At 58.1% G+C, this 25212-nt stretch overlaps 1 protein-coding gene across 1 annotated transcript in view; it reads left to right on the top strand.

The window, feature by feature from the left end:
* The window catches only part of CELSR1 (cadherin EGF LAG seven-pass G-type receptor 1), a 133964-nt gene that overhangs the window by 84836 nt on the left and 23916 nt on the right, over positions 1 to 25212 (top strand). Inside the window, exons 6-18 of the mRNA XM_081822660.1 lie at positions 6834 to 6991; positions 7989 to 8152; positions 8576 to 8701; positions 9831 to 9997; positions 15488 to 15673; positions 16706 to 16819; positions 17885 to 18059; positions 18774 to 18915; positions 20528 to 20648; positions 22192 to 22375; positions 22713 to 22814; positions 23445 to 23539; positions 24016 to 24225. Of these exons, the coding sequence (XP_081678786.1) occupies positions 6834 to 6991; positions 7989 to 8152; positions 8576 to 8701; positions 9831 to 9997; positions 15488 to 15673; positions 16706 to 16819; positions 17885 to 18059; positions 18774 to 18915; positions 20528 to 20648; positions 22192 to 22375; positions 22713 to 22814; positions 23445 to 23539; positions 24016 to 24225 (1944 nt within the window). The remainder of the gene's footprint in view (positions 1 to 6833; positions 6992 to 7988; positions 8153 to 8575; positions 8702 to 9830; positions 9998 to 15487; positions 15674 to 16705; positions 16820 to 17884; positions 18060 to 18773; positions 18916 to 20527; positions 20649 to 22191; positions 22376 to 22712; positions 22815 to 23444; positions 23540 to 24015; positions 24226 to 25212) is intronic.

The raw sequence follows: 25212 nt of genomic DNA, 5'->3' as shown, positions 1-25212 counted from the left end.
GCTCATCGGAGGCTGTGGACGTGCTGTCCCGTGCCCCCTGCCAGCCTTAAGCCCTCACGGCTGGGCCTCACGTTGGCATGAGACCGGCTTCAGGCACTCTGCAAAGGGGCTCAGATCCACTTTTCTGTTTTGTTCCCAAAGGACCCTAAAGGTGGTAGCCATGAACTTTTCCAGTGTCTGGAAGAGGCCACCCAGGCGCCAGGTGGTAAGCACGCTGCCCCCGGCCACGAGCGGGTGAGGGAGCCGGGAGCACCTGCCCGCTCCTCAGCCGCACCTGTGCGCAGGGACTTGGCGTGTCTCCTGCGTGAGAATACGCAACTGTCTGCCCCACCTGGTGGCCAGCAAGTGGCCTTGCCTGAGGGCCCAGTCAGGCTGGCAGGCAGCCGTTTGCTCCTGCCCCCTAAGGGGGATGCTGTGTCCTCAGGACAGGTTTCTAACGTCTTTACAGAAAAACAATCACGAAAGGTCTGGGCTTTTTTATCCTTAATGTTAAGCTTGAGAAGTAAATACTTTTACAACTTAATTTTGAGGAGCTTCTGCTGGCAACTGAGTTGACTTTTTACCCCAGCCGCCTGACTGCAAATGCAGGTGACGTGGGACAAGGGAATGAGCCGTTGTCCAGAACCGTCTCCGGGCCTGGGCTGTGGGCACCAGCTCCACACGGAGGGAGGGGCAGCCGGGTTCTCGGTGAGCAAGCCATTTTGTCCTCATGGAGACACAGAATCGCGTGCCAAGTTCCGAAGACGCCTGGCCAGTTTCACGGCCTTGGGGAAGCCTGTCTAGTCCGTGTAACTCTTGGGTTCCTCCCGTGTTTACTGTGTGGCAGATCCGGAGTGCAGGTGAGCCTGACATGCATGGCGTCCATGCATTGAGTCTGATGTGACCAAGCCTTGTTGTGGGATCCAGTATGAGCGGGCAGGTGGGGTTCCTGCAGCAGGGACTTGCTTTGGGGGGGATGGGGAAAGCAAGGCAAGTCAGGACGAGAAAAATCAAGTAGCCTGAGGTGCCTGGGGGGCTCTGTCAGTTAAGCATCTGCCTTCGGCTCAGGTCATGATCTCAGGGTGCTGGGATGGAGTCCCACGTCGGGCTCCCTGCTCAGCGGGGAGCCTGCTTCTCCCTCTCCCTCTGCTGTGCTCTCGCTCTCCATGTCAAATAAATAAAATCTTAAAAAAAAAAAAAAAGTAAAAGAAAAATCAAGTAGCCCAAGTGCCTCGAGAAGAATCAGAAGGGGTGAGGTGATAGCAAGTGGTTGGGCCTTGAGGTTAAACCCCCCATGTTCCCTAACCTATCTTTCCTATGTTCCTTCTCTGCCCCTCTCGTGTGTGGTGCTGGGGGTGAATCCCTGCAAATGAGGATGTAGACTCGTCAGCACCTCACTGTCCTGGGGTCCAAAGCACCTGTGTGCAGGCTTGCCTGGGGAACAGGGATCCTGCCTGGAGGGCAAGAGGGAGTCCACACCCATGTGGTACAGGTGGGGAAACTGAGGCTCAGAGAGAGTGGTTTCCAGCTAGACCGTGTCCTGCTACCTTCCTACCAGCGTGGGCACTCCATGCAGGCCCGCTTTGGGCCTCCCGGGAGTCAGCATCTTGGTCCTGTGTTTGAGTTCCCCCAGTGTCGCACTGGAGGCTCCTTAGGAATTTGGTGTGGATCCTGGAAGCACGTGTGCATCTGGATGTTACTCTCATGACCGCATCTTCCAATTTGCTTCAATGCCTGCTTCCCGGGGAGGGCTGGTCACCTCTGTGCCGGGACCGGCGGAGTCTGGCCCACGTTTCCTGCCCCTCGGGCCCTGTTCAGCAGACCCTCACGTCTGGTCTGAGCCTCACTGCGTGTGAGAAGTGACAGTTCGGTACATGTTCAAGGCTGCATTTTGACTCCTTATGACATTCCCAAAGTCCAGCCGGGTGTGAATTCTTTGATGTGAATTTTGGTTGATCATTTCTGACACAAAGCGTGAATCCATTTATTTCCCAAGACTTGCTGCTCCTGGTGTCTGGTTTCGAGGCACCCCCACTCTGCCTTCCCCCCGCATCCAGCGTTTGAAACCGAACCCCATCAGCCTCCCTGATGAGGAATTGTTTGCAGCAGGGTAAAAGGCTGTAGAAATGTGAGTACTTCGTAAGGACCAAACGCTTTTGTACACACAAGAAAATCTCCACCAGCTGCTTGAGAGCATCTGAATGGAGGCACACGGGGAGGGTCTGCACGTAGAGAAGAAAATAAATTGAAGGAAAATAGAAAGGGACAGACCCTAAGTGATGACCTCTGAGGGACTTACGGAGAATCAGGAACCTGGATTTGCACAGAGTTGCAAAGCTTTTTGCTTTCGGGTCCCCCCCAAAGCACATGGCAGCCCTCTTGGTTTTCTCACTTGGCGGCAGGGGTGAGCATGGTGGGGTCTGTCCTTGCCGGCCCCGCTCCACCTGCCCCGTGGCGGGCTCTGCTCAGGAGGGGTGCAGGTCTCACCATCTGCAGGCCCTGCTGGCTGGCTCATGCCTCTGGATTTGCCTGCTTTGCCTGGACCCTGAGTGCCCAGGCCTGGCTGCTGCAGGCGTGGGGCCCCCCGGGGCCTGGCTGGCCCCCCGGCCAGGCAAGCCGAGCCCGAGGGAAAGAGAGGCAGGGACACCAGCCTTCGCCCTGCCTGTGTCCAGCCCCCTTCTAACGTGAGCATTGTTGCCACGTGACCTCTTTACCTCCCGTGTCTTTTTCTTGGTGCAAAGGTGTGGCAGACGTTCACAGTTCCTCAGAGTATTAGAGACCGTTTGTTTTGTCTCGTTCTTTATCTTGTTCTGTGTGTCCACGCTGGCGGCGCTCCAGCGAGCGAGCTCTCTCTCATTCGCCCGTGCCAAGTCCCTGCATCTGCGCTCCGAATGAGCGGCTTAAACCGCTCTCTCTTCTTCAAACACGAGAGGTGGACACGCAGAGGTAAGCCGGGGGCTGCCACGGTCCTCCGATTTCTGCCCCGCGGGGGGTTCCTTCTACGTGCTGGCCGTGCGGGGGAAGACGCGCTTTGTCTTCCCTCGGCAAGAACACATGACCTGAGCCCAAATCCAGTGCACCTGCCCATGCGTTCACCTCGCTTCTCCAACCTGACCCGGGCTGTTTGCGCGGCGACCTGCACACCTCCCACCCTGACGGAGAGCTTTCACTCTCTTCCCGCGTTCTATTGCTGGTGACGGTCTCGACACGAAGGCCTCGTGGTGCATTTTATCCCCACTTTCCGATCAAAATGGGAAGGAGCTTCCCAGCGGTTATCCAGTAGACTGTGGCCACGGGGGTCGAGGAGGGCGGATGCCCATCCAGACAACCGCAATTCACATCACGCAAAAGGAACCGTTGTAAAGTGAACAACTCTGCCATTTAGCGCATTCACAACATGGTGCAACCTTCCCCCCCCCCCATCTAGGTCAGAGATCTTTCCAGCACCCTAAGAGGAGACTCTGTACCCACTAGCGCTGCCTCCCGATCTACCCCCACCCCAGGACCCAAAACCACCAGGCTGCTTTCTGTCTATGGATCTGCGTTCCTGGACGTTTCACATAAATTGAATCCTGCAACACGGGACCTTTTGTATCCGGCTGCTTTCACTCAGCGTCACGTTCTGGAGGCTCATCCATACTGTGTCAGCTGTCGCCGCTCCATCCCTTTTAAAGGCTGGATCGTAATTCCGTGGAATGGAGAGGCCACATTTTGTTCACCATCCTTCTGCCCACGGACATTTGGGTGGTTTCCACCTTTTCGCTATCGAGAACGATGCTGCTGTGAACATCCGTGAGCAGGTTTTTGCGGGAGTCCCTGTTTTCAGTTTCTCGGGTTTGTTCCCAGCAGGGGAGCTGCCAGGTCCTGCCGTGACTCTTAGAGGAGCCCCCCCGATGCGTCCCCAGGCCCCCGCGCATGCCTCTCCCCACACGTCCCTCGTGTTCTCCTGCCGCGGCTGACCACACGGTGGCTGTTGGCGCGTGAGGCGGGCGCGGCAAGTCGCTGTCCCGCGTGCTACGTGTTCTGGGGCAGCCTGAGAAGGGGTGGGACAGTGGGCTGCTCTGTGGGGCAAGGGTCCCCCCGGATACTTCACGGTGTCTGTCCTGCTGGTCCTTTTCGTTCCTCATCTGAGAATGTTGCTCTCTCGGCCAGAAGGGCTATCGCTTGACCTGACCGCCCGTGGGTGCGGGGGCAGGAATCGAGAAGCGGGTGTTGGATGATGTTGAGCAGACACTGTGTGCTCTCCCGAAAGCCGACTGGCTGGTTTGATGATGTGTCGCTAGGCTCTGACGTCTGTCTTCACAGTGGGCTGTCTCCAGCCAGCAAGTGCTGCTCTCAATTCAAATGCTGGTGTTCACGGGGGCCCTTGCCTCCCGTCCTCCCTCCCTCGCCGCAGTGCTTGGATCCCAGGACCCTGGCCCGTTGACTGCGAGCAGCAGTTTATAACAATTGCAGTCCTGCTAACAGCAGCTCTGCTTCATTAGAGCTTTCCAAGGGTAAACGCCGTTGACGTCTTCTGAGAAGGCTCCCACCCAGCCCCAAAAATGCAAATTATAAGTTGTAAAGATAATGCGGGGCTCGCATAGCCCGGGGGACGGTTCTTCCCCCAGGATGGCGCCTGGCACTTAGGTAGCCCATAATAGGCACTTGTACTTGTTTTTCCAAAGCAGGCTGCAGTAACAGAGGGAGAAAACGGATGATTTTTTATACTCATCTAACTGTTGCTTAACCGAAGGTGAAATCTTTGAGGATATAGTTCATCAGATCTTGTGATCTCATCAGCTGATATAAAAGAAAATGAAGAAGATGATCCAGGAACCAGAGTACGGGGTCATGTGGTAAAAGCCTCCCTTGGATTTACCAAAGAAGGGTTCCCAGGAAAATCATGTGCCTTATATTAATGTCACTTTTGAAATCCCTGTAACATAGATGGGACAGGTATTCTAATATGAAATCCTTCTCTTGTGGGCAGAGAAACTGAGGTTCAGTGATGGGCCTTGTCCATTCAGATGGTTGGCCAAGAGGGAGTGGAAGGCTCAGCTGAGGTCACCATGTACAGTGGTGTAGGCTGTGCACTGCACAATTCGGGGGAAGGGGGACACCACCAGGGTGAATGGGGTAGCCCCTGGCATCACACAGTTTGGCCACCTGGCTGAGCTCCTGTTACCAGCAGCTCCTTGTCCTGCCTTCCAGCCCAGTGTCCTCGATCAAGTGGATACTTCTTTACTCCTCTGAAAACCTGAAGATTTCTTTTTAAATGAATTGTGAAGTTGTTATTTCCCTATTAAAAAAGACATGGAGTTGATATAATTAAAATTCTCTGCATTTTTACAACTCCCTGTTTCCAATACCATTATAAAGAAGCATAAAATTGCAGCATTTTTTAAACTCAGGCAGACCCCAGAGCTCTTGTGTGGGGGCACTGAGTCTTGTTTTTAGGGGCAAGGGGAAGGGCTGCTGGGGCCGGGAGAGCATGTCCTCTGTGGGGAGGAAGGAGCCCTGTGTGCCGTGAGCTGATTGTGAGGCCCGGTGGTGGTTTACACACACCATTGGGGTTAATCCAGGCCACCCCAGGGCAGGCAGGTCTTGTCGTCATCCAGGTTGGACTGATGGGGACGGTAGTTCAGCCACCTGGCCCAGCCCGAGCCAGCTCTCTGGCCACCTGCTCCATTTCTGGAACTTCGAGACCCGCATGCGTACATTGTGTGGTGGCATGAGCAGGCTCCCAGGCTCGTGCCGGAAGCATGGCTGAGGGCTGTGTGGGTGCACGTGTTCGGGTCCTTAAGGGGCAGGCCAGGAGACTGGCACGGGGGTTGCCCAGGGACAGGGGCCGGGCTGCCTGGTGTTACTGTCATTGGACACTAACCACGGCCTCCTTGAGAAGGGAACGTGCTTCTTAAGAAGTGAGCCAGCCCTACCCAAAGCCACCAGTTCCAGGGTGCTGGGTGGGGAGGCTGTGTGCGCGAGGCCCTCCGGGACGGCCCAGGGGGAAGAAGCTCGAGGCAAGTGGGGCTTGGTCTTGGGGCAGGAAGGGTGGTTGGCTTCAGGCCAGTAAAGGGCATGGGAGGGTCATCCCAGGATGAGGAAAGGCCTGGGTCCAGGAGTGACTGGGAGCCGCCGGGGGTCCACACTGTAGGAACGCGGAGGGGTGAGCCAGACCCTGGTCAGGAGGTGTGCGGCTGCGGGTCCAGTCAACGCTTGGGCTCCCAGGCAGAATGTTCGGAAGGAGGCATCTCAACACTTTGGTCTTGGCTGCTATAACAAAATGCCACAAACTGGGTAGCTTAGGCCACCAGAAATTTGTTCCGTCACGATTATGGAGGCCGGAAGTCCAGGATCAAGGTGTCAGCAGGGCCGAGCTCCGTCCGAGGCTCCAGGGGAGGGGCCGTCCAGGATCAAGGTGTCAGCAGGGCCGAGCTCCGTCCGAGGCTCCAGGGGAGGGGCCCTCCTTGTCTCTCCAGATGCGGGTGGTGCCCGCAGCCCCTGGTGCTCCTTGGCCTGGCGCACCGCACTCTGTGTGCCTCCATCGATCACCACATGGCCCTGTCCCTGTGGCTCTGTGTCTGGGCCTTGTAAGGTCCCCAGTCACATGGGACCAGGGTCCACCCTCCTGTAGTGTGACCTCGTCTCAGCTAGTTATACCTGCAGACCGTTCATTTCCCCGGAAGGGCGCATTCCGAGGTTCTGGGGAGAACATACGTCTTAGGGGTACCCGGTACAGCTGCTTTGGGGAGCGAATTTAAGACAAGGCTGTCCACACGTGGTTTCCCATGTCCTCGAAGCCCGTGGGCGAGTGGCACGTGCCCGCTGCTGGGAGCACACGCTGACGCCTCCTGTGCTTTCTCTTCCCACAGCCCAACATTGGCCGCCTGGGCCTGCCCCACGGGCCGTCTGGAGAGAAGGTGGCCGTGGTGGCTGTGGACGACTGTGACACGGCCGTGGCGGTGCGCTTCAGCAGCCTCGTCGGGAACTACAGCTGCGCTGCCCAGGGCACACAGAGCGGCTCCAAGAAGTGAGCATCTCGGGAGGGGGCAGGCCCAGGCAGCCCCCCCGTGGCTGCTACTCGCCAACAGGGCCGTCCAGGGCAGGACCCCGATGCAGGGCACCTTGGGCCCAGCACCCCGGCAGCCCCAATCCAGGCTGGAGTCACAGCCCCTCCCACTGTTCGGGGCACCTTCCCTCTGACATGTTAGAACCTTCTAGAATAAGTCCCCTTATCACTTCCGCCGAAGTAACGGCCCGGTGGAGCCACACTTGTGACGGCTGGCTCGTGGGCCCCAGAGACTGTGGGGCGGCTGGCCTCGATCCATCGGGCCCAGGTCCCTGCGGGCCAGTAAACCTCCGTCCGTTAGATCCTGGAGGCTTTCTGCAGATCATCCTAATTCCAACCAGACTGACGACACAGACAGCTGCCACGCCGGTCTCCTGAGCCAGAGCAGACGTTTCTGTTCCTTTCTAACCGTGTTTTGGTGGGTATTCAGTAATCCTTGGAAGTCCACGGTTAGACCACGGATCCGTGCTGAGCAACTGGAGCAGCTCTGGTGGAGCTGGGACCGTGCCCATTTTACTGATAAGAAAGATGTCGCCGGAGAGATTAGGCCCCTTGCCCGAGGCCACGCAGCTGCTCATGCGGAACCGGGGGTCTAGTTTGCCGCGAGCTCTTCAAGGTCATCAGAGGTCGGAGGGGGGTATTGCCACTGGTTGGCATGGGCCCGGGCCTGCTGGGCTGCTCGCTCTGTGTGGGCCGGATTGGCCCAGGCCGTGGGCGGGGACTCCGTCTGTCTGGATCTGATGCAGGTTCGAGGGGCCAGGGATGGCCCTAGAAGTAGGACCTGCCTTTTGTGTTCTGACCTGTTGGCCGCCTGCCTCCCTGTTCAGTTACTGACCTTCAAGAGGATGGGTGTGTCTGGTGGCGGAGGCCACCGTGCTGTGACAGCAGCGTCAGGACCCCCGTGCCGCCTCTGGCCACCCAGACGCAGAGGCCAGAGGGGTTGGCTTTGCATCCCCAGGTCCCTGGATCTGACCGGCCCTCTGCTCCTGGGAGGCGTCCCCAACCTGCCCGAAGCCTTCCCGGTGCGCAACCGGCAGTTTGTGGGCTGCATGCGGAACCTGTCTGTGGACGGGAGGAACGTGGACATGGCCAGCTTCATTGCCAACAACGGCACCAGGGCAGGTACGGCGTGGGCGGCCGTGCAGGGGACGGCCACCTCCACAGCCCAGGCAGTCACTTCTGGAGCCGAGCCTGTGTGCCCCTAGCCGTGGGCCTCCAGGAGGGGGGCCCTGGCTCACAGACGTGCCGCTGCTGGGGCCTGGGCATTCTGCAGCACGGGGTGCGGGGACGCCACGGGGCTGGGCAGGGCACTCGGGCGTGTCACCAGGGGACCGGCCAACAGGCAGGACTGGCAGTGTGTCCTGTGCCACTCCAGGTCTGATGCTCTTACTGCTGCCAGAGGGTCCCGGACCAGCCTGCCTCCCCTCAGGGCCGCTGCTCCCCAGGCTGTCTTCCCGCCCGGCATGGGCCAGTGTTAGGGAACAGTGACCGGTCCCCCGTGACCGACGCGCAGTCCACTCGTGTTTCCCCGCTCTGTGTTCCCAGGCTGTGCTGCTCAGAGGAACTTCTGTGATGGGACCTGGTGTCAGAATGGGGGCACCTGTGTTAGCAGGTGGAACACTTACATCTGTGAGTGCCCACTCCGGTTCGGCGGGAAGAACTGCGAGCAAGGTGAGGGGCTGGCCCGGGTGTCCGCCCGGCCTCGGGGCCTCGGGACCTCACTGCTGGGCGTCCGGGCTCACACGGGCCTGCACGTCCAGAGCCGCGGCCTCTGGTGGCGCGTGTCCCCAGGCATGGGCCCTGGCGGGGCGTAGGAGCCCACACAGGACCCGGCTGGGGTGAGAGGCTGGGGGGCACATGCAGGAAGCTGGGGCGGCGGCCGGGTAGACGCCCGGCCACGCCCAGAGTTCCTGTTATGGAGGCCGCAAGCCCAGAGAAAACAGATGCCAACGTTGGGCTCATAAGAGCAGGAAACAGCCAGCCCAGGGCGCACGAGGCCGTCGCCCCCAGAGGCAGCCCCCAGCTGGCGTGCCCTGGGCTGTTGGCCGCTGCGGCTCGTCTTTAGAGCCTCGTATGAGGACCGTGCCGCCCCGCCCCGCTCCTCTGTGACACACGGGGTCTGGAGACGGTGAGGCCCGTCCGGCACCCAGTTTGTCCAAGTGTAACAGACTGCATAAGGCTCTCGATCCACCCATTGCCGCCTCCCTGGCCGCCCCCAAGTATCTCGGAGCCCTCGGCTGGCCAGCAGCCTCCCCATTCCCATGCACATCACCAGGAATAGAGCGACAGGGGCCTGCGTGCCTGGGGGTCGGAGCCCACCCCAGACACAGATGAGGGCTGGTTAGGCTGCGGGCTTGAGGTGGGGGTGCACACGTGTGTGGTATTCGCTGCGGGCTCACACTGTCCCACAGGCGTGGGGTGGGACAAGTGGGTTGTGCTCACAGGGCCCCCAAGCACCCCATCCGCTGAGCCCAAGGCTTCTGAGCCACCGCGCTCTGCCTTCCATCCAGCCTGAGAGACCCTTGTCATGCCCTGGGCAGGACTGAGAACCCCACCCTGCCCCCGGCCTCAGCCTCCCCTACCCAGGAAGGTGGCAGGTGCCCCAGGGGGTGGGCTTCTGTAAGCCTGTGGCTCCTGGACTCAGGATTAGGTGCTGGACACATGGCAGTCTGAGACCGGCCTTTGAATAGAAATGAAAAATCCCCCCTCTCCCCGGGAGCCTGTCCTGCCCTCCCCGCAACTGAAAAAGGTTCTCCGAGGCGCGTCTGATGTCCGGGGCTCTGCATTTCTGTGTCCGCAGTCATGCCTCACCCCCAGCGCTTCAGCGGGGAGAGCCTCGTGTCCTGGAGCGACCTGGACATCACCATCTCCGTGCCCTGGTACCTGGGGCTCATGTTCCGGACCAGGAAGGAGGACAGCGTGCTGATGGAGGCCACAGCAGGCGCATCCTCCAGGCTCCATCTCCAGGTGAGGGAGTACCACGTGCCCCCGGGGCAGTGGCAGGGCCGGTGTGCACCCCAGGGGTGCAGCCAGAGCTGCAAGGAGAGGGCGGGAGCCTCGCCTCTCACTGCCCCCCCGCCGCCACCCGCCCCGGCCCAGCAGGGTCCCCAGTGTGAGGAAGAAAGGGAACACGAGCCTGCTTTCCCAGCCGGCCGCACAATCTCGCCATTCATGCCTGGGAAGCGCGCGGGCAATCCAGTGTGCAGCTATGATTCCCACGGGGGCGGTCGATTCCAGCGCTTTGTTTCTTCCTTTATCACCGAGATGGGCTATGTGCGGGGCTGGCTGGACCCAGTGGCCCGGCTCCTCGGCGGCGAAACTCAGCCAAGGTGTGTTTTAGACCACGGCTGTGGCCCCTGGGCATTTCGGAACTGTAGAGGGCGGCGAGCGCCTGCGGGTGGGGACAGGGGGTCCCCGAGGCTGGAGGCAGGCTGTGGCCGCGTGCTTGAGGGGGCCATGCGCACGGGCTGGCGCCCCGAGGTTACGCTCTGCCGGGAGGTTCCTAAGGGTCCTCCTGAACTTGGGATCTCCTTATGTCTGTGCTCTCTTAATCTTTTTGGAGTTTACCGTTTTGTTGTTTGAAAACGTCGGATAATCAGTTCCTAAAAACCTTGAAAACGTGGTTTTAACATGCTGTGTTCCTTACTTTTTGCTCCACAAATACCTCCACCTTGCATCTTCCCAGCTCCGTAGAGAGTTCATTTGGGGAAACGAGGGGCTTTCCTGCAGGTTGTGAAAGTCACCCAGCGACCTCAGCGGGCTGGCCGAGGGCAAGGAACTCCCACCCTCGCTGCCAGCCTGGGATTTTGATGTATGGGAGGGTTCAGGAGACTCTGCCCCCGGGGCACCCAGGGTGCAGGCCTGCCGTCGTCTCCTGTCTCCAGGGTCTGTCTGTCTGCAGTGATGGGGGGGATAGGAGGTTCTTGTGCAAACCCACTACCTCTGAGCCCCCTTGACCGGGGGGCCACACTTGGGGGTTCTCCCCCCTAGAAAGTCCACCTCGTGACCCTTTTCAGACCCGATCTGCCTCCCGACACGGCAGCGGCCTGTGGGACCCGGGATTAGAAGGAATTCCATAGCCAGGTTGCTTTTTCCTGCCTTTCTTTGGGAGTTTTCTTTAAGTATGTATACGTGTGTACGTGTGTGTGCATACATGTGCGTGTGCATATGCGTGTCTGCACATGTCTGTGTGTGTGAGTGTGATGGAGGACCTGGGTGCATGTGACCCCCTTCGCAACGGTCATTCACGGTCTTCAGCCACACTGAGTGTCCGTCTAGACCAGCCTCCTCTTCCGCTTCGGGGCCGGGCCGCCCCTGAGGACCCCAGTGTGCTCCGGGACGGCCTGCCCAGCTGTGACGGCTCTCCCGGTGGTGGGGGGTTCCTCACGGAGCTGTGTGTTGGTCCTCTCCACTGCCCTGGGCCCAGGGACTGCTCTGCCCAGCGCGGAGTGGACTTAGTCCCGAGGCAGAGCGGGCTGTGCTGGAGTCAGAGGAGGCCAGACGTGAGATGGATCCCACGGAGCATCCACCCCAATCTCTTTTTGCTCAGGGGAAGCCTCGTCCCATCGTCACCCGGGCTCTGTGGTGTCCACAGGGCCCCCTTCCATCGCCCCTGTGGGCTCTCCGCCTGGAAACACTTGTGAGCGGCATGGACAGTGGGTGGGGACAGAGGCACTGCCCAGCGCCCCCTGGGCTCCATGTCGGAGGTCAGCAGGGGCTGGACCCCGAGGGCTCCCAGTGGACGGACAGGCCCCGGACGTGCCCACAGACCAGTGAGGACCGGGCCCCAGGGGCCTGTGACTAGCCCTGTGCAGGCAGGAAGTCCCCGGCGGAAGCCTCTCCCTCCCCACCTGCCCTGCTCCCCTGCCTCACTGCTCAGCAGCGACCCCAGGGGCACCGGCCTGTTCAGGTTGGACCGAAGGTGCAGTTTGTGTATCCCGTAATTACAGCATCATTGTGTTTCCCATATTATCTTGTGATTTCAGAGGTTTACCAGCAGTCCCAGAGGCTAGCTCTGGGCCAACACTTGGCAAGCACAGTTCTGCCTCGGGATGGTATTTTTTCTCTGTGGTTGTTTCACTGTTGGAACAAATTAAATTGGCTGTTTTCGACTCAGGTGATGGATTGGAACTTGCAGGTTGTCATTGGGCAGTGGGGGTCTCTGTAGGAAAAAAGTACACTTTCAGGAGAAGCAACAGTGAAAGCCCCAAACTCCCGTATTGTTTGAGTAATTACATTATGGGTAGCTAATCCAAAAATTTAGGGGTTTTTTTGCCAGGGACTATGGCCGGCTCCTCCCCGTGGAAGGCTGGGTGGCAAGACTAGTGGCCTTGAAGGGGGGATCCTCCAGACCCCGGTGGCCACCCCGAAGGCCATTCCAGGGCCTGAAGGCCGGTCAGCTGGGTCCTGCAGGAATGTTCTGGGTTATTTCTATGTGGTATGTCTGAAGGCAGGCCTCCTGTAGGCTCGTGAGCTCTGTGAGGCAGCAGCAGAGGTGTTCCTGACGTCCGTGGCAAGCCAAACCAGCTACGTAGTCATCCTACAGCCCACAGAATTTGGGTAATTGCTCTCAGGCGCCCTCACTCCGCTTGCATTGTCAAGGGGGATCACCTGGCTATTGTTGAATGCCCCTCTTAAATCCGGCAACAGACCGGAGGGGGCAAGCAGTCACTGCACGTGGGCCTGGGATTCATTCTGTCGCCTTTGTCTATAGACAGATGTCATTTTTATTGTTGATCCACTGGCCTTGGGCTTTTGTTGGCAAGGACAGTGAAAGAGCCAGGGAAATGAAGCAGGTTGACTGAAACTCCCGTGGATGAAAGGAGACACAGCATAAAATGGTGAAGTCACCTTGATTTCACTCTCGATTCAGACTAAAAACCAAAACACATTATTAGTTGCATTATCTTTATAATCAGTTAAAAATATCTTCTATTCTTCCATCATGATGTCTTTTTTGATCCGTGGGGTATTTAGAAGTATGTTTTGGGGCACCTGGGTGGCTCCATCAGTTGAGCGTCCGACTCTTGATTTCAGCTCAGGTCATGATCTTGGGGTCTCAAGATCGAGCCCGCATTGGGCTCTGCACTGGGTGTGGAGCCTGCTTGGGATTCTCTCTCTCCCTCTGCCCCTCCCCCCACCCAGCTTGAGCACACTCTCTTTCAAAAAGAAAATATTTTTTTTTTAAGATTTTATTTATTTATTTGACAGAGAGATAGAGAGAGAGCACAAGTAGGCAGAGAAGCAGACAGAGGGAGAGGGAGAAGCAGGCTCTCTGCTGAGCAGGGAGCCCGATGTGGGGCTCAATTCCCAGGACCCTGGGATCATGACCTGAGCCAAAGGCAGCCGCTTAATTGACTGAGCCACCCAGGCGCCCTGAAAAAAAAGATTTTATTTATTTATTTGAGAGAGTACACATGCACACAAGCCAGGGGTGAGGGGCAGAAGGAAAGGGAGGAGAGAATCTCGAGCCGACCGTGTGCTGAACATGGACCCCAAAGTGGGGCTCGATCCCATGACCCTGAGATCAAGACCTGAGCCCAAATCCAGAGTCAGACACTTAACTGACTGAGCCACCCAGGTGCCCCTCGGAGTATGTTTCTGAATCAGGAAACAGGTGGCATTTTCTAGTAAATCATTTTGTTGTTGATTCTAGCATAGTTGCAAGTCAGAGAGACATGCTGTGTGATTTCAGACCTTTGAAATGCATTAGACTTGCTTCACAGCCCAGCATTTCATCTTTTTTGTGAATGTCCCACCTATACTTTGAAAGAATGTGTGTTCTGCAGTTGTGTTCTGTATACATCGAGGGAGTGAAGTTTGCTAATTGGGGTGTTCAGACCTTCAATATCATTACTGATTTTTTTTTTGTCTCTCTGCTCAGTTATTGAGAGAGATGAGTTTAAAAAGTTTGCAGCCCTCATTGTGGATTTATCTCTTTACCCTTTTAGTTTTGTGAAGGTTTGCTTTTTACATTTTGGGGCTGTGTTATTAGGTGCATACAAGCTTAGAATTGTTTTATCTTCCCGGACAAGCAACTCAGTCATCATTATGAAAATCGCTTTTATCTCTAGAATTCTTTGTTTGCCTTCAAGTCTACTTTGTCTCATTAATAGAGCCACACCAGATTTCTTTTGGTTGGTGTTTACATGATATATATTTTTTTTTCTGGTCTTTTATTTCAACGCTTCTGAATCCTTATATTTTAGGTGTGTCTCTTTTGAACAGTGCATTAATAGTTGTTGTTGTTATTGTTTTTCTAAGCTATTCTTTAGCTTGAAACAGTCTTTCAACACGAGTAGCTTAGGTGAGTTGCAGTGCTATATCCCCACCTTCTTACGTGTCTTTAAACTGGGTAGCTTGAATCTTGTCTCCCGAAGTGGAACATTTATCCATAAAAATAAGAGTCTAATGGTCACCTGAATCTGTTTCCTTGAAAGTTCTGTGGTTCCCATTATTTGTTATCAAGTCTGTGTCTGATGATTCTATTTTATGGATTCCCTGGGCGGTGGGGTGGGGGATGGTCTGTTTCCATCCACTCTTTCTTGCTTCTCTTGGTTTTCATGCACATTGTCGTATCTCCTCCGGTACTTGGTTATTTTTGATTGAGTGCTGAAGATCATATTGAAAATGCAGTGAGAATTTGAAACTAGAATGGTGCTGTCCCTGTCCCTCATGTTTGCTTCTTGCCGGCACCCCCACACACCATGGCTGGGCTCTGAATTCCAGTTTTTATCATCCCAGCCCCAGGAGCCTGGAAAGGGTTGCTCAAGTTCCAGGCTCAGCTGTGTCTTCCAGAACCAGCTGTCAACCGTCAGTGGGAGCGAACACCAAGCTCACTTCTGCAGATTTCCATTTTCTTCCTGGTTGTGACTCTGTAACTCTGCCTTGAGTCATTCTGATGCCTTCAGACGGCTGTGCGTTAGTGTTTGTCTTGTGTTTCCAGGTGTTCTCAGGAGGAGGGTTGGTCCAAGCTACCCAGTTCCTTCATTAGGGGAAATGAGATCTTGGCATTACTCCTGGCTATGTTTTCTTAAAACATGAATGTCTTTGGCAAGTTACTTTGCCAGCGGCTGTTTTTTTGTTTTTTTAAATACAAATATATAAACGTAGTGGCCTGAATCCTGTGTCATAAAGTGAAACATAGGTCTCCAAAAATAAGAGCTCAGTACTCACCTGAATCTGTGGTTGTTCCCAGTAATTAAGTCCAGTGGGCTTTATCTTACCCGCCCTCTGTCCACATTTGACACTTCTTGCCACAGAAAAAGGCATGTAAGTCCAAAGAGTGATCCAGGCAACAATAAGAAATTAAACTTGGCCTCATTTTTAAGTCTGTCTTTGGCCCAGTGCCCTATAGTAGGTCTGTTTTCATGGCTTTGCTATTTAAGTGACTGCAAAGCATTTTCTGTTCTGTTGTCATCACATCAACTGGTAGGTCTGGCTCTCCCTGTCCTCCAGATCCTAAACAACTATGTCCAGTTTGAGGTGTCCCATGGTCCCTCAGATGTGGCATCCATGAGCTTGTCCAGGTCACGTGTGACTGACGGGGAGTGGCACCACCTGTTGATAGAACTGAAGAGCGCCAAGGAGGGCAAAGACATCAAGTACCTGGCGGTTATGACTTTGGACTATGGGTTGGACCAGGTGAGTTGGCACCTATCCTCTTTGGAACAGACACCTTCACTGGGCCCATGGGAGAACGGAGTGACCCCCCCCATGTGCCAGGATCGGCCAGAGTCCTACAGGATTTGGGATCACACATTCTGGGCCCCCCTGAGTTTGGGTCTCACATTCTGCCTTATGCTATGGTCATCAGTGTCTGTACCTCAGCCCCCTTCCAGATGGTCAGCTCCTGGACTCAGAACTGGGCTCTGTCTGTGTGTCCCATCATGGTGCTGTTGCTGCCTTCCGCGGTGTTTTCTTTTAGCAAAGCTGTCCTGAGTAAGACTGTGTCCTCGGTGCCATGCCTCTGGGGTACAAAGATGAACAGCGCATGGGTCATTTCCCTCAGTATGGGTGGTGCGTGAAGGTGGGCAAGAGATGAGCCCTGGGTAGCAGAGGAGGCCGAGGGACACCAGACAGGTGCCCCCGTCCTGGACGGGCAAGTGGCATTCCAGGCAGGGCTCACTGAGTGCATGCTTGGTGAGCCACACTGGATTTCCACGGTTTGCAGACACTAACAAGAGGCCTTTTTTTCTGGGATACTTCAGGGGCTCCTCGTGATTTTTGTGCCCCTGGAGTCTAGGCTCATCTCCCACTTGGTTCTGAGAATAAATAGCTGTCGTGTTCAGAGTTCAGCCTTCCAGGGCCTGAGGGTCCAGCAGGGACTTCCTTAGATTCCTGCCACGGTGGACATATTTTAGATTTGCTGCCATCTCCCTAGTTCACCAGGGTTGTCTTGGAGTGACTCATTTGTGGTGCCCATTACAGAGGTGGTAGCATTGCCCATGTCCCCCCAGTTTGCCCTCTTGGCTGTGCTGGGATGTGGACAGGTGTCCTGCGACCTGGTTCCCACTCCTGCCCGTCACACACAGCCTGGCTCACCCCCCTGTTCGGAGGCCCAGTGCCCTCGGGCTGTGGGGAGTTTGCCAAAGTGACCGTGTTTTAGCCTTCGAGCATCTTCTTCCCAGAAGATGTTTCCAGCGTGGTGGATGTAGCCCCCTTCTCTTTGCATAGGACACGGTGCAGATCGGGAACCAGCTCCCGGGGTTGAAGATGAGAAGCATCGTTGTGGGCGGTGTGTCGGAAGATAAGGTCACGGTGCGCCGCGGTTTCCGGGGCTGCATGCAGGTACGGCTGAGCCGTGGGGGCCGCCCGCAGTGCCGTTGGTCAACCTGCTGGTTTTCAGTAAATGAATAATTTGTCTCACAGCCAACCCCGCCTTAGCAGATCCTGCTTCCAGCTTAGACCCATGCTCCCCACAGTCCCCCTCCAGACGCCCCCCTGCATCCCCATCACCGCGCCATGGTCCATCAGCTGCAGCTCTGCCTTCATGTCCTGTCTGGAATGTGGCCCCTCCCCCCCACACTCACCTGAACGAGTGTCACCGTCGTCCCCTGGAGCAGGTGTTCTAGCAGCAGCCAGAGTGAGCTGTTTATCAAGTAGCTCCGCTCGTGTCCTCCTGGCCTCCCGCGGCAGAGAAATAAACTCCCTACGTGCCTTCCCCTTCACTGCCCCCACCCTCCCCAGTGACCGCCTTCCACCTGTCCGCCATCCTCCAATGTGGAACTTGCCGTGGGCGGCCCCACGTGGTCCCCATTCTCTGCCAGGATGCCCCCTTCTCCCACGAGGCGCCTCGCCTCCCTTCATCAGTGGCCACGACCTTCCGCCACCCTCATTTACTTTTTCTTCATGACACCAAGCATGGAATTATGGGAACGTGGACTCACGTGGTCTTTGGTTCCGGGCAGCCTAGGGGCGCCTGGGTGGCTCAGTTGGTTAAGCGACTGCCTTCGGCTCAGGTCATGATCCCAGGGTCCTGGGATCGAGCCCCGCATCGGGCTCCCTACTCCGCAGGAAGCCTGCTTCTCCCTCTCCCACTCCCCCTGCTTGTGTTCCCTCTCTCGCCGTGTCTCTCTCTGTCAAATAAATAAATAAAATCTTTAAAAAAAAAAAAAAAAAAAAAGAACTGCCTGGTTCCGGGCAGCCGGTCTGCGTGCCTGGAGCACATGCCTGAAGGCAGCAGAAGTGACCCTGCCCTTCCCCATGCCAGTCCCAGCTCTGCACATAAATGAGACGTTGTTGCTTTTGGGGGACCAGAGAGAATTTGGGGCTCTCTTAATCCCCGGCTACCTTTTGAGATTCCTCCAACCCCAAGACGCTGGACTGAATCCGGCTGCCCCCTTTTTAACTCAGGGAGTGAGAATGGGGGAGACGTCCACCAACATCGCCACGCTGAACATGAATGACGCCCTCAAGGTCAGGGTGAAGGACGGTTGTGACGTGCAGGACCCGTGCACCTCCAGCCCCTGCCCTCAGCACAGCCGCTGCCACGATGCCTGGGACGGCTACTCCTGCATCTGTGACAAAGGTGGGAGCCCCGCGCCCGCACCCCCTTGTCCTGAAGCCCATCAGCAGAGGGCAGTGCTTTGGTGCTGTGAATACATCGGGAAGGCGAAGCTGGAGCACCCCCATCAGTGCTGAGGGTCTGCGGAGGCCTGAGCCCTGTTTTGTAACCAAGGAGAGGGGCCCTCTCTTCTCTAAGTTCGTTCCCACGTCTGGTCCTCACTCGGGACACGGGGGGACACTTTAGGCTTTATCCTCAGGGCACACGATGAGCTGAGGGAGAGAATTCGTGAAAAATCCACGCTTTCAAAGATTATACTTCCAGTAGTCACCTCTGGATTTTGAGGTGCCACCATCCTGTGTGGCTGGTACCCATCCACCGTGTGACCTGGGGTGGCCGGGACTCCCTCCCCCGCGCCTCCTGCCCTCCCCAGTGGGAGGCTGTGCTGGGATGTGGACAGGTGTCCTGCGACCTGGTTCCCACTCCTGCCCGTCACACACAGGGAGGCCCTCGTGTCTGCGTGTCCAGGTCCGACCCACCAAACACTGGTGTGTCCCGTGACTCCGAGCATCTCCACCCCGTCCCTCCGTGGTGGCGGAGCACGGGAAGTGGAGTCTGGGGACGACACGGATGGCCCGAGACGTCTTAACCTGGAGGCTCTGGCTCCGGCTCTGAGGGGGGACGTGGAGTGCTGCAGGCAGGTTCTGGGGTGGCGATAATGCCGGCCTGTCCCCACAGGGTACTTTGGAAGGCAGTGTGTGGACGTGTGCCATCTGAACCCCTGCGAGCACGTCTCGGCGTGTGTGCACAAGCCCGGGTCCCCGCGGGGCTACGCGTGTGAGTGTGGGTCCAGTCACTATGGCCAGTACTGCGAGAACAAGTAAGAGCACCCCCCTTGCGGAGTTCGGCCGCCACGTCTCCCCTGACGTCTCTTCTCCCCTTGGTCATTTCACGCAAAGACATAGAACTGTGGCTAACACGGGCATAGTGTTTTTTCTCAAATTTGTCACGAAATGAATAAGAATCTCACCGAGCATCTCAAACTAACCCCGTCGGAGCATGTTTCCACTCCAGAAACACACGACGTTGCGTCTGCGTCTGCACGAAGCAGGCGGCCGCCGAGGTGCAGGGACCTGCCCTGCGAGCTGGGAACGGAGCGTGGCTTGTGGAGGCCGAGGCAGCCCCGCAGAAACACGGCAGGCTGGAGGCCGGGTCTCGGGGCCCCGGCTGCCGCGTGGAACGCGGGAGGAACAGGCGGAAGCCGGAGGCGGACGTGTCCCCAGGGGCTGGCCCTGCAGGCACAGAGGGCTGAGGAGGCCGTAGGGAGAAGGGGTGCACCAGAGCTCTGGGGTCCCCCCCACTGTACATGCAGATCCGTGAACGTCTGACTGGAGCCCCCGGCTCAGCCGGTCTGCTGTGGTTCTTTTTATGCCCATGCTGCCATCTAATTAATTATACCCAGGGCCAGTACATAATAATTGCTTGCCCGGTGAGCAAGTGAGTACGAGAGGTTGACTGCCGGCCGGGCGGGTGGATGGATGGAATGGCATTAGCTGAGACAGTAAGCACAGGATGGCACTTCATTTTGAGGTGCCTGAAGGATTTGGTTGGGGGCGTGCATCCCACAGGTAGGTGGTCTGCAGGTGACGCTCAGGTGAGTGATCAGGTTGAGAGTGGATAAGGGGTGACAGCGACAGGCAGTGGCCAGAGCCTGGGAGGGGCGAGCCTGACCTCGGGACCTCCGATGTCCCACATCTCGGGGCCTGCTGGGCTCTCGAGAGCAGGACTGGGCCCCTGTCCTGATCCTGAGCCCCCGGGCCCAGCCCCTGGCTGCACGGAGATGATTGTGTGTGGAAAGGTAGCTCTGGGCGTCTGGGGGGACGTGGACAGTGTTTGCCTCAGGGCACCCGGGAAAGCATGGATGCCCCAGAACCCCGTGTTCAGGAACCGCCCGCCAGGGACCTTGTGTTGACAGATCCCCTGGGCCCTGCAGGAAGGTGACCCAGGGCAGCCGGGCTCCGTGGGCTCCGTGGGCTCTGTTGGGGCTGCGGCTGCGGTTGGCCCAGCAGTGGGCTCACCTGTCCCTGAGCTCCCCCGTGAGCCAGGCGCTGTCATGTGGGCACTCGGACAGAGTGAGCGCAGATCAGTGCCATCCCCACTGGAGGGGGCGCGGCGAGGTCACGCTGCTAGGAAGCCCAGGTTGGGGCACTCACCTGTGTCTTCCAGGTAGAAGGAAAATGTGAGCAAATAAATCATTTTAGAAATAAGTTTTGTGGTAAAAGCCTTCCAGACAAGGGGCCCCTGGAGTCTGGGATCCTAAGGGTGAGTAAGGTTGGGTGAGTGAGGTTGGGAACCAGCAAGGGGGAAACTGAGGCCACCCCAGGGGGAGGGAGGGGCCCAGAAGCAGGCCAGGTGAGGCTCCTGGCCTCCAACATCTTCCTCTGGCCCTGAGGACAGTTACGCACACCTTCCCTCTGCTGTTTCCCCAACAGGGTTGACCTTCCGTGCCCCAAAGGCTGGTGGGGGAACCCCGTGTGCGGACCTTGCCACTGTGCCGTCAGCAAAGGCTTTGATCCCGACTGTAACAAGACCAACGGGCGGTGTCAGTGTAAGGTGAGCCTGGCTCGCGGGCAGACGCCGGCCGCGTCCCCACCCCCTCAGGTGGCCGCCCCGAGAGATGGCCTCATGCTCGCCCACGTGCGCACACAGCTGCGTGTGTGCACACACACATCCACGTGCACACACAGGCACGCACACACACGCAGGTCCTGAGCCCAGAGAAGTGGCTGCTCACCAAGGCACTGAGTGTTCCGGACCGGTCTTCATGTGGACACTGGTTTGGACCCTGAGAGCTGGGTCCTCAGCCCCACACCCAGCTGGTAACAGGAAACGGCAATTTCTGTGAGGTTAGCTCATCCTCAGCACCAACCACTGTCCTACCTTCCGTTTTCCTGGGCTTTTGTCAAACTGGCTCTCGATGATGGCTGAACTTTCTTCACCCACACCCCACACGGGGCGTCTGTGGTTCTGTGCGGCATGGAGTCACCTCCTCCCCACGTCAGGCTGGCCGCCGTGCTCCCGGGCCAGGCCACGGGAAACCGTCCCCCGCGGCATCCTGGGAAAGGCCACGGACCTTCAGAATCGTGTCTGCACGGCTGTTGAGCTGTCGGTTCTTGGAAACCCAGAAGAAGGATCTGTCTCACTGGATGAGGGGCATGTGCTGTGAGGCATGGGCTTGCTGGCCCCGGAATGGAGATCGCCGTCACGGGCACCCTCCGCACTCCCGGCAGGTTAATACCAGGAACGTCCCATGTGTGCCCAGCACTTCCAGAAACAGAACGTTGTCTGCTGAAATGCTTAAATGAAACACTGCCCCGGCCACAGCAGATCAGGACCGGGCAAACCACGGAGCCACACGGTGGTCGGCACATCTCTGGGCGGTGGGGGGGAGGGAGGCGTGGAGGGGATTTGGGGAAAACGTACCTCCAGTTTTTTCTCATCAGAAATTACAGAAAATGCAGATGCGTGCCTAAAAGGTGAGAGTGAGACCATCCGCCCTCCCAGGGTGACCGCTAACGTGTTAGTGCCCACACACTCCAACACACGTGGTTGGGTCCCCCCGTGGGGACAGTTCCGTGTTCCTGCCTGACACGGGGGCTGGACACTGGCCGTGGCTCTGCCCAAGTCACAGCCCATCCCACTCTTCAGCAGGGGACGCTTGAGTCACCGGCAAGGGCGGTGTGGCCAGAGATGGGCACAAACCCGGGACTTGGCAATCTGAAGCCCATGCTCTTGACCATCACCCTGACCTGCCCAGTGGTGGACCTTCAGGTGCCTTCTAACTTCTGACAGTGAAAAAACACAGCAAGGGCCATCCATGTACTTAAGTCTCCATTTGAATCCAGTACTTTTGAGGACAGATTTGCAGGTGACCCCCGACAAGTATTAGCTAAGAAGTCAAAGGGGTGCTTTCCCGGAGAGTGCACCTGCGCCGTCCGGCACGGTGGGCGCCCAAGGAGCCGCCCGCGGGGGAATGTGGGTGGAGGGCGGCGGGGGGAGGCCAGGAGCCCAGCCTTGACGCAGCCGGGAGGCATCCCGCGGGAGAAGAGCCTCCGCCGGCGCCTGGAGTCCCACGCGCTGCTTCTGGCTTCTGCAGGAGAATTACTACAGGCCCCCGGATCAGGACGCGTGCCTGCCGTGTGACTGCTTCCCGCACGGCTCCCACAGCCGGGCCTGTGACATGGACACTGGGCAGTGTGTCTGCAAGTCCGGCGTCATCGGTCGTCAGTGCAACCGCTGTGACAACCCTTTCGCTGAGGTCACCGCGCTCGGCTGTGAAGGTCTGCGCTGCCCCTCGATCCCTTGGGCCGTGTTGCAGGGACACACTGCTGGGCTCCTGCATGCGTGCCCCTGTCTGCGTGTGCACCGCGCACTCCTGGGGTTGGGGAGCGTTCGGCAGCCTCGTGGTCTGACAGTGCGCGCTTGGCCTTCTGTTGGTGTGGCCCTCCTGGAGGGCACGGGTCAGAGCCTGGGTCGCCCCCTCCCCAGTTCTAAGTCTGACGAGGGGAGGATGCAGGGGTCCGGTTCCTGGTGGGGGCGGAGGACGCGGAGAGCCCTGCACCTCTGTGGGCCTGGCCGTGCCGGGCTGAGCAGCCTTCCTTCCCCCCGTGACCCCAGTGATCTACAGTGGATGTCCCAGAGCATTTGAGGCTGGCATCTGGTGGCCGCAGACCAAGTTCGGGCAGCCGGTGGCAGTGTCGTGCCCCAGGGGATCCGTGGGTAAGTCCCGTGGCCTGTGGCATCCATCCTAGGCAGGAACTCAGTCGAGGCACGCGGCTTGCAGGGACTCAGGGGCTGTTCTACGTGGACAGCGTTTCTTTAGCCGAAGTGTTGGGGGAAAATAAAACCTTGTTCCTTGATAATAAATGACAAAACACAGAAAGGCTATAATGCAAACATTAAAACACGCCTGCTGGTCAGGACGTGGACAGGCTGCTTCGCCGCTCCCAGTGCTGGGTCCTCTTTGTAAAATGGGGGTGGTAGCTGTGTCCGGAGACCCAGGGAGACGCCCCACCAAAGCACACGACTGCGAGTCGGATTCATGGCAGATGGGCAGGGCCCATGGACGTTGTGGGTATTCGGCAAGCGATGGAGCTGGTTTCTCTTTTCGTGGACTTGCTCACGTGTTTGCTCACGGTGGCCGGGTGGCTCAGGCAGCTTCAGACGTGGCCCCAGGCGTGTAGGGAGAGAGCCTGTGGCCGTGGCACCTGCCTGGCCCTGGGCTGGCCGGGTTCACACCTCCGCCGGACACACGGGGTGCAGGTACATACAGGTACAGGTACATACAGGTCAACGAGCATAATTAACAGCTGGGATTCCAGGTTTTCCTCCGTGTTCCCCGTTCCCTAGGAAACGCAGTCCGACACTGCAGCGGGGAGAAGGGCTGGCTGCCCGCGGAGCTCTTCAACTGCACCACCGTCTCCTTCCTGGAGCTCAAAGCCATGGTAGGCCCTCGCCTTAGGGAGCCGTGTGCACGCGCGCGGGCCGGCTCAGGGACGGGGTCGGGGATGGGCTCGGGGGCTGGGGGGCCCCCGGATCCCGCTGGCCAGGGGCTGGACCGTCGCTGGACCCCACGTCTGTTCTGGGCGCCCGCGGCAGAGCGCAGCCGCTCTTCCTGTCAGGACCAGCCCTGCGTCTGGATCTGGAAACTCGGGGGTCCCCATATTCTGGCCCGCCGCCTCTGACCTCACCCTTTGTCACTGCCTCTTCCCTTGGTGTCTCTTTCCAGCGCTTTCTGGCCTGACAGTCCCTCCTTTTTGGTGCCAGAGTTAACAGCCAACGCTCCTGTTTGGTTTGGGGGTTTTCAAGTTCTTGCCTGAAAAGGGAGTTTCTACCAGAGAGTAACAGATTTCTGAATCACAGGAAGGAGCAAAGCAGCTGCGGTAGGTGTGCAAACGTCTCGTGTGCTCCCCCTTCCCAGAACGAGAAGCTGAGCCGGAACGAGACGCAGATGGACGGCGACCGGTCCCTGCGGCTGGCCAAGGCGCTGCGGAATGCCACGCAGCACACGGGCCAGCTCTTCGGCAACGACGTGCGCACGGCCTACCAGCTGCTGGCCCACATGCTGCTGCATGAGAGCCGCCAACAGGGCTTCGAGCTGGCGGCCACGCGGGACGCCGACTTCCACCAGGTGCGGGTGTGCGGCAGGTCGCCCTCGGGGGGCCCCACAGGCTGAGGCCGAGCTGTGGGCCCCGCGGTCCTGTGGGGGCTTGAGGGTGGCCGGGGGCCCGCGCTCAGCTGAGCGAGATCGCTGCTCCCCGTGTCCTCAGGGCAAAAGGTCACACTCTGCCCCTGAGCTGGGCCAGCGCAGTGACCGGTGAGACTGAGTGCCAGTGTTTGGGGAGGGCACGTGCGGGTCACGGTCTTGGTGGTGGGAACTGTCACAGTCACTGACAACTGACCCTTAGTACCGGCCAGTGGTCTGCGTGGCTTACGTGAATTAGCCACTCACTGCCCACACGTCCTGTGATGGTGTGTGGTTACCGCCCCATTTTACAGGTAAGGAAACTTTGTAAGAGGGGTCCTCCTCTCTCGGGTAAGAGAGCCCGGGGCACGTAGCTTGTAAGGGGGCTCCAGAGTCTCTGCTCCCACCTCGGGGTCCTGCTTTCAGAGACCATGATGTCTCCTGCGAAGACCATCCTGTTTTGTGCTTAAGTAATTGGCCCTTAAGAAATGTCTGTTTAGAATTGTTGGTGAGGAGACGCTCGTTCATCCTGATGTTTGTAAACTGCTGGGCAGTGAGCATTGTCAGCCCATGATTCCTCTGGACTCCCCTGCAGGCCTCCCCATCCACGCAGACCCCTGGGAGAATTCTCCATCCACACAGAGCCCATAGGGAGCTTCCTGATCCATGCAGACCCCCAGGGAACCTTTCCATCCACACCCCCCCAGGACCTCCCCATCCATGCAGAGACCCCCCAGGGAACCTCCCCATCCACACAGAGACCCCCAGGGAACCTCCCCATCCATGCAGAGACCCCAGGGAACCTTCCCATCCACACACCCCCAGGACCTCCTCATCCACGCAGAGACCCCCATGCAGAGACCCCAGGGAACCTTTCCATCCACACCCCCCCAGGACCTCCCCATCCATGCAGAGACCCCAGGGAACCTTCCC

The sequence above is a fragment of the Leptonychotes weddellii genome, chromosome 5 (assembly GCF_054177405.1).
Source record: "Leptonychotes weddellii isolate Sample4059 chromosome 5, ASM5417740v2, whole genome shotgun sequence".
NCBI classification, from domain to species: Eukaryota; Metazoa; Chordata; class Mammalia; order Carnivora; family Phocidae; genus Leptonychotes; species Leptonychotes weddellii.
This window is presented reverse-complemented; position numbering and strand designations above follow the sequence as displayed.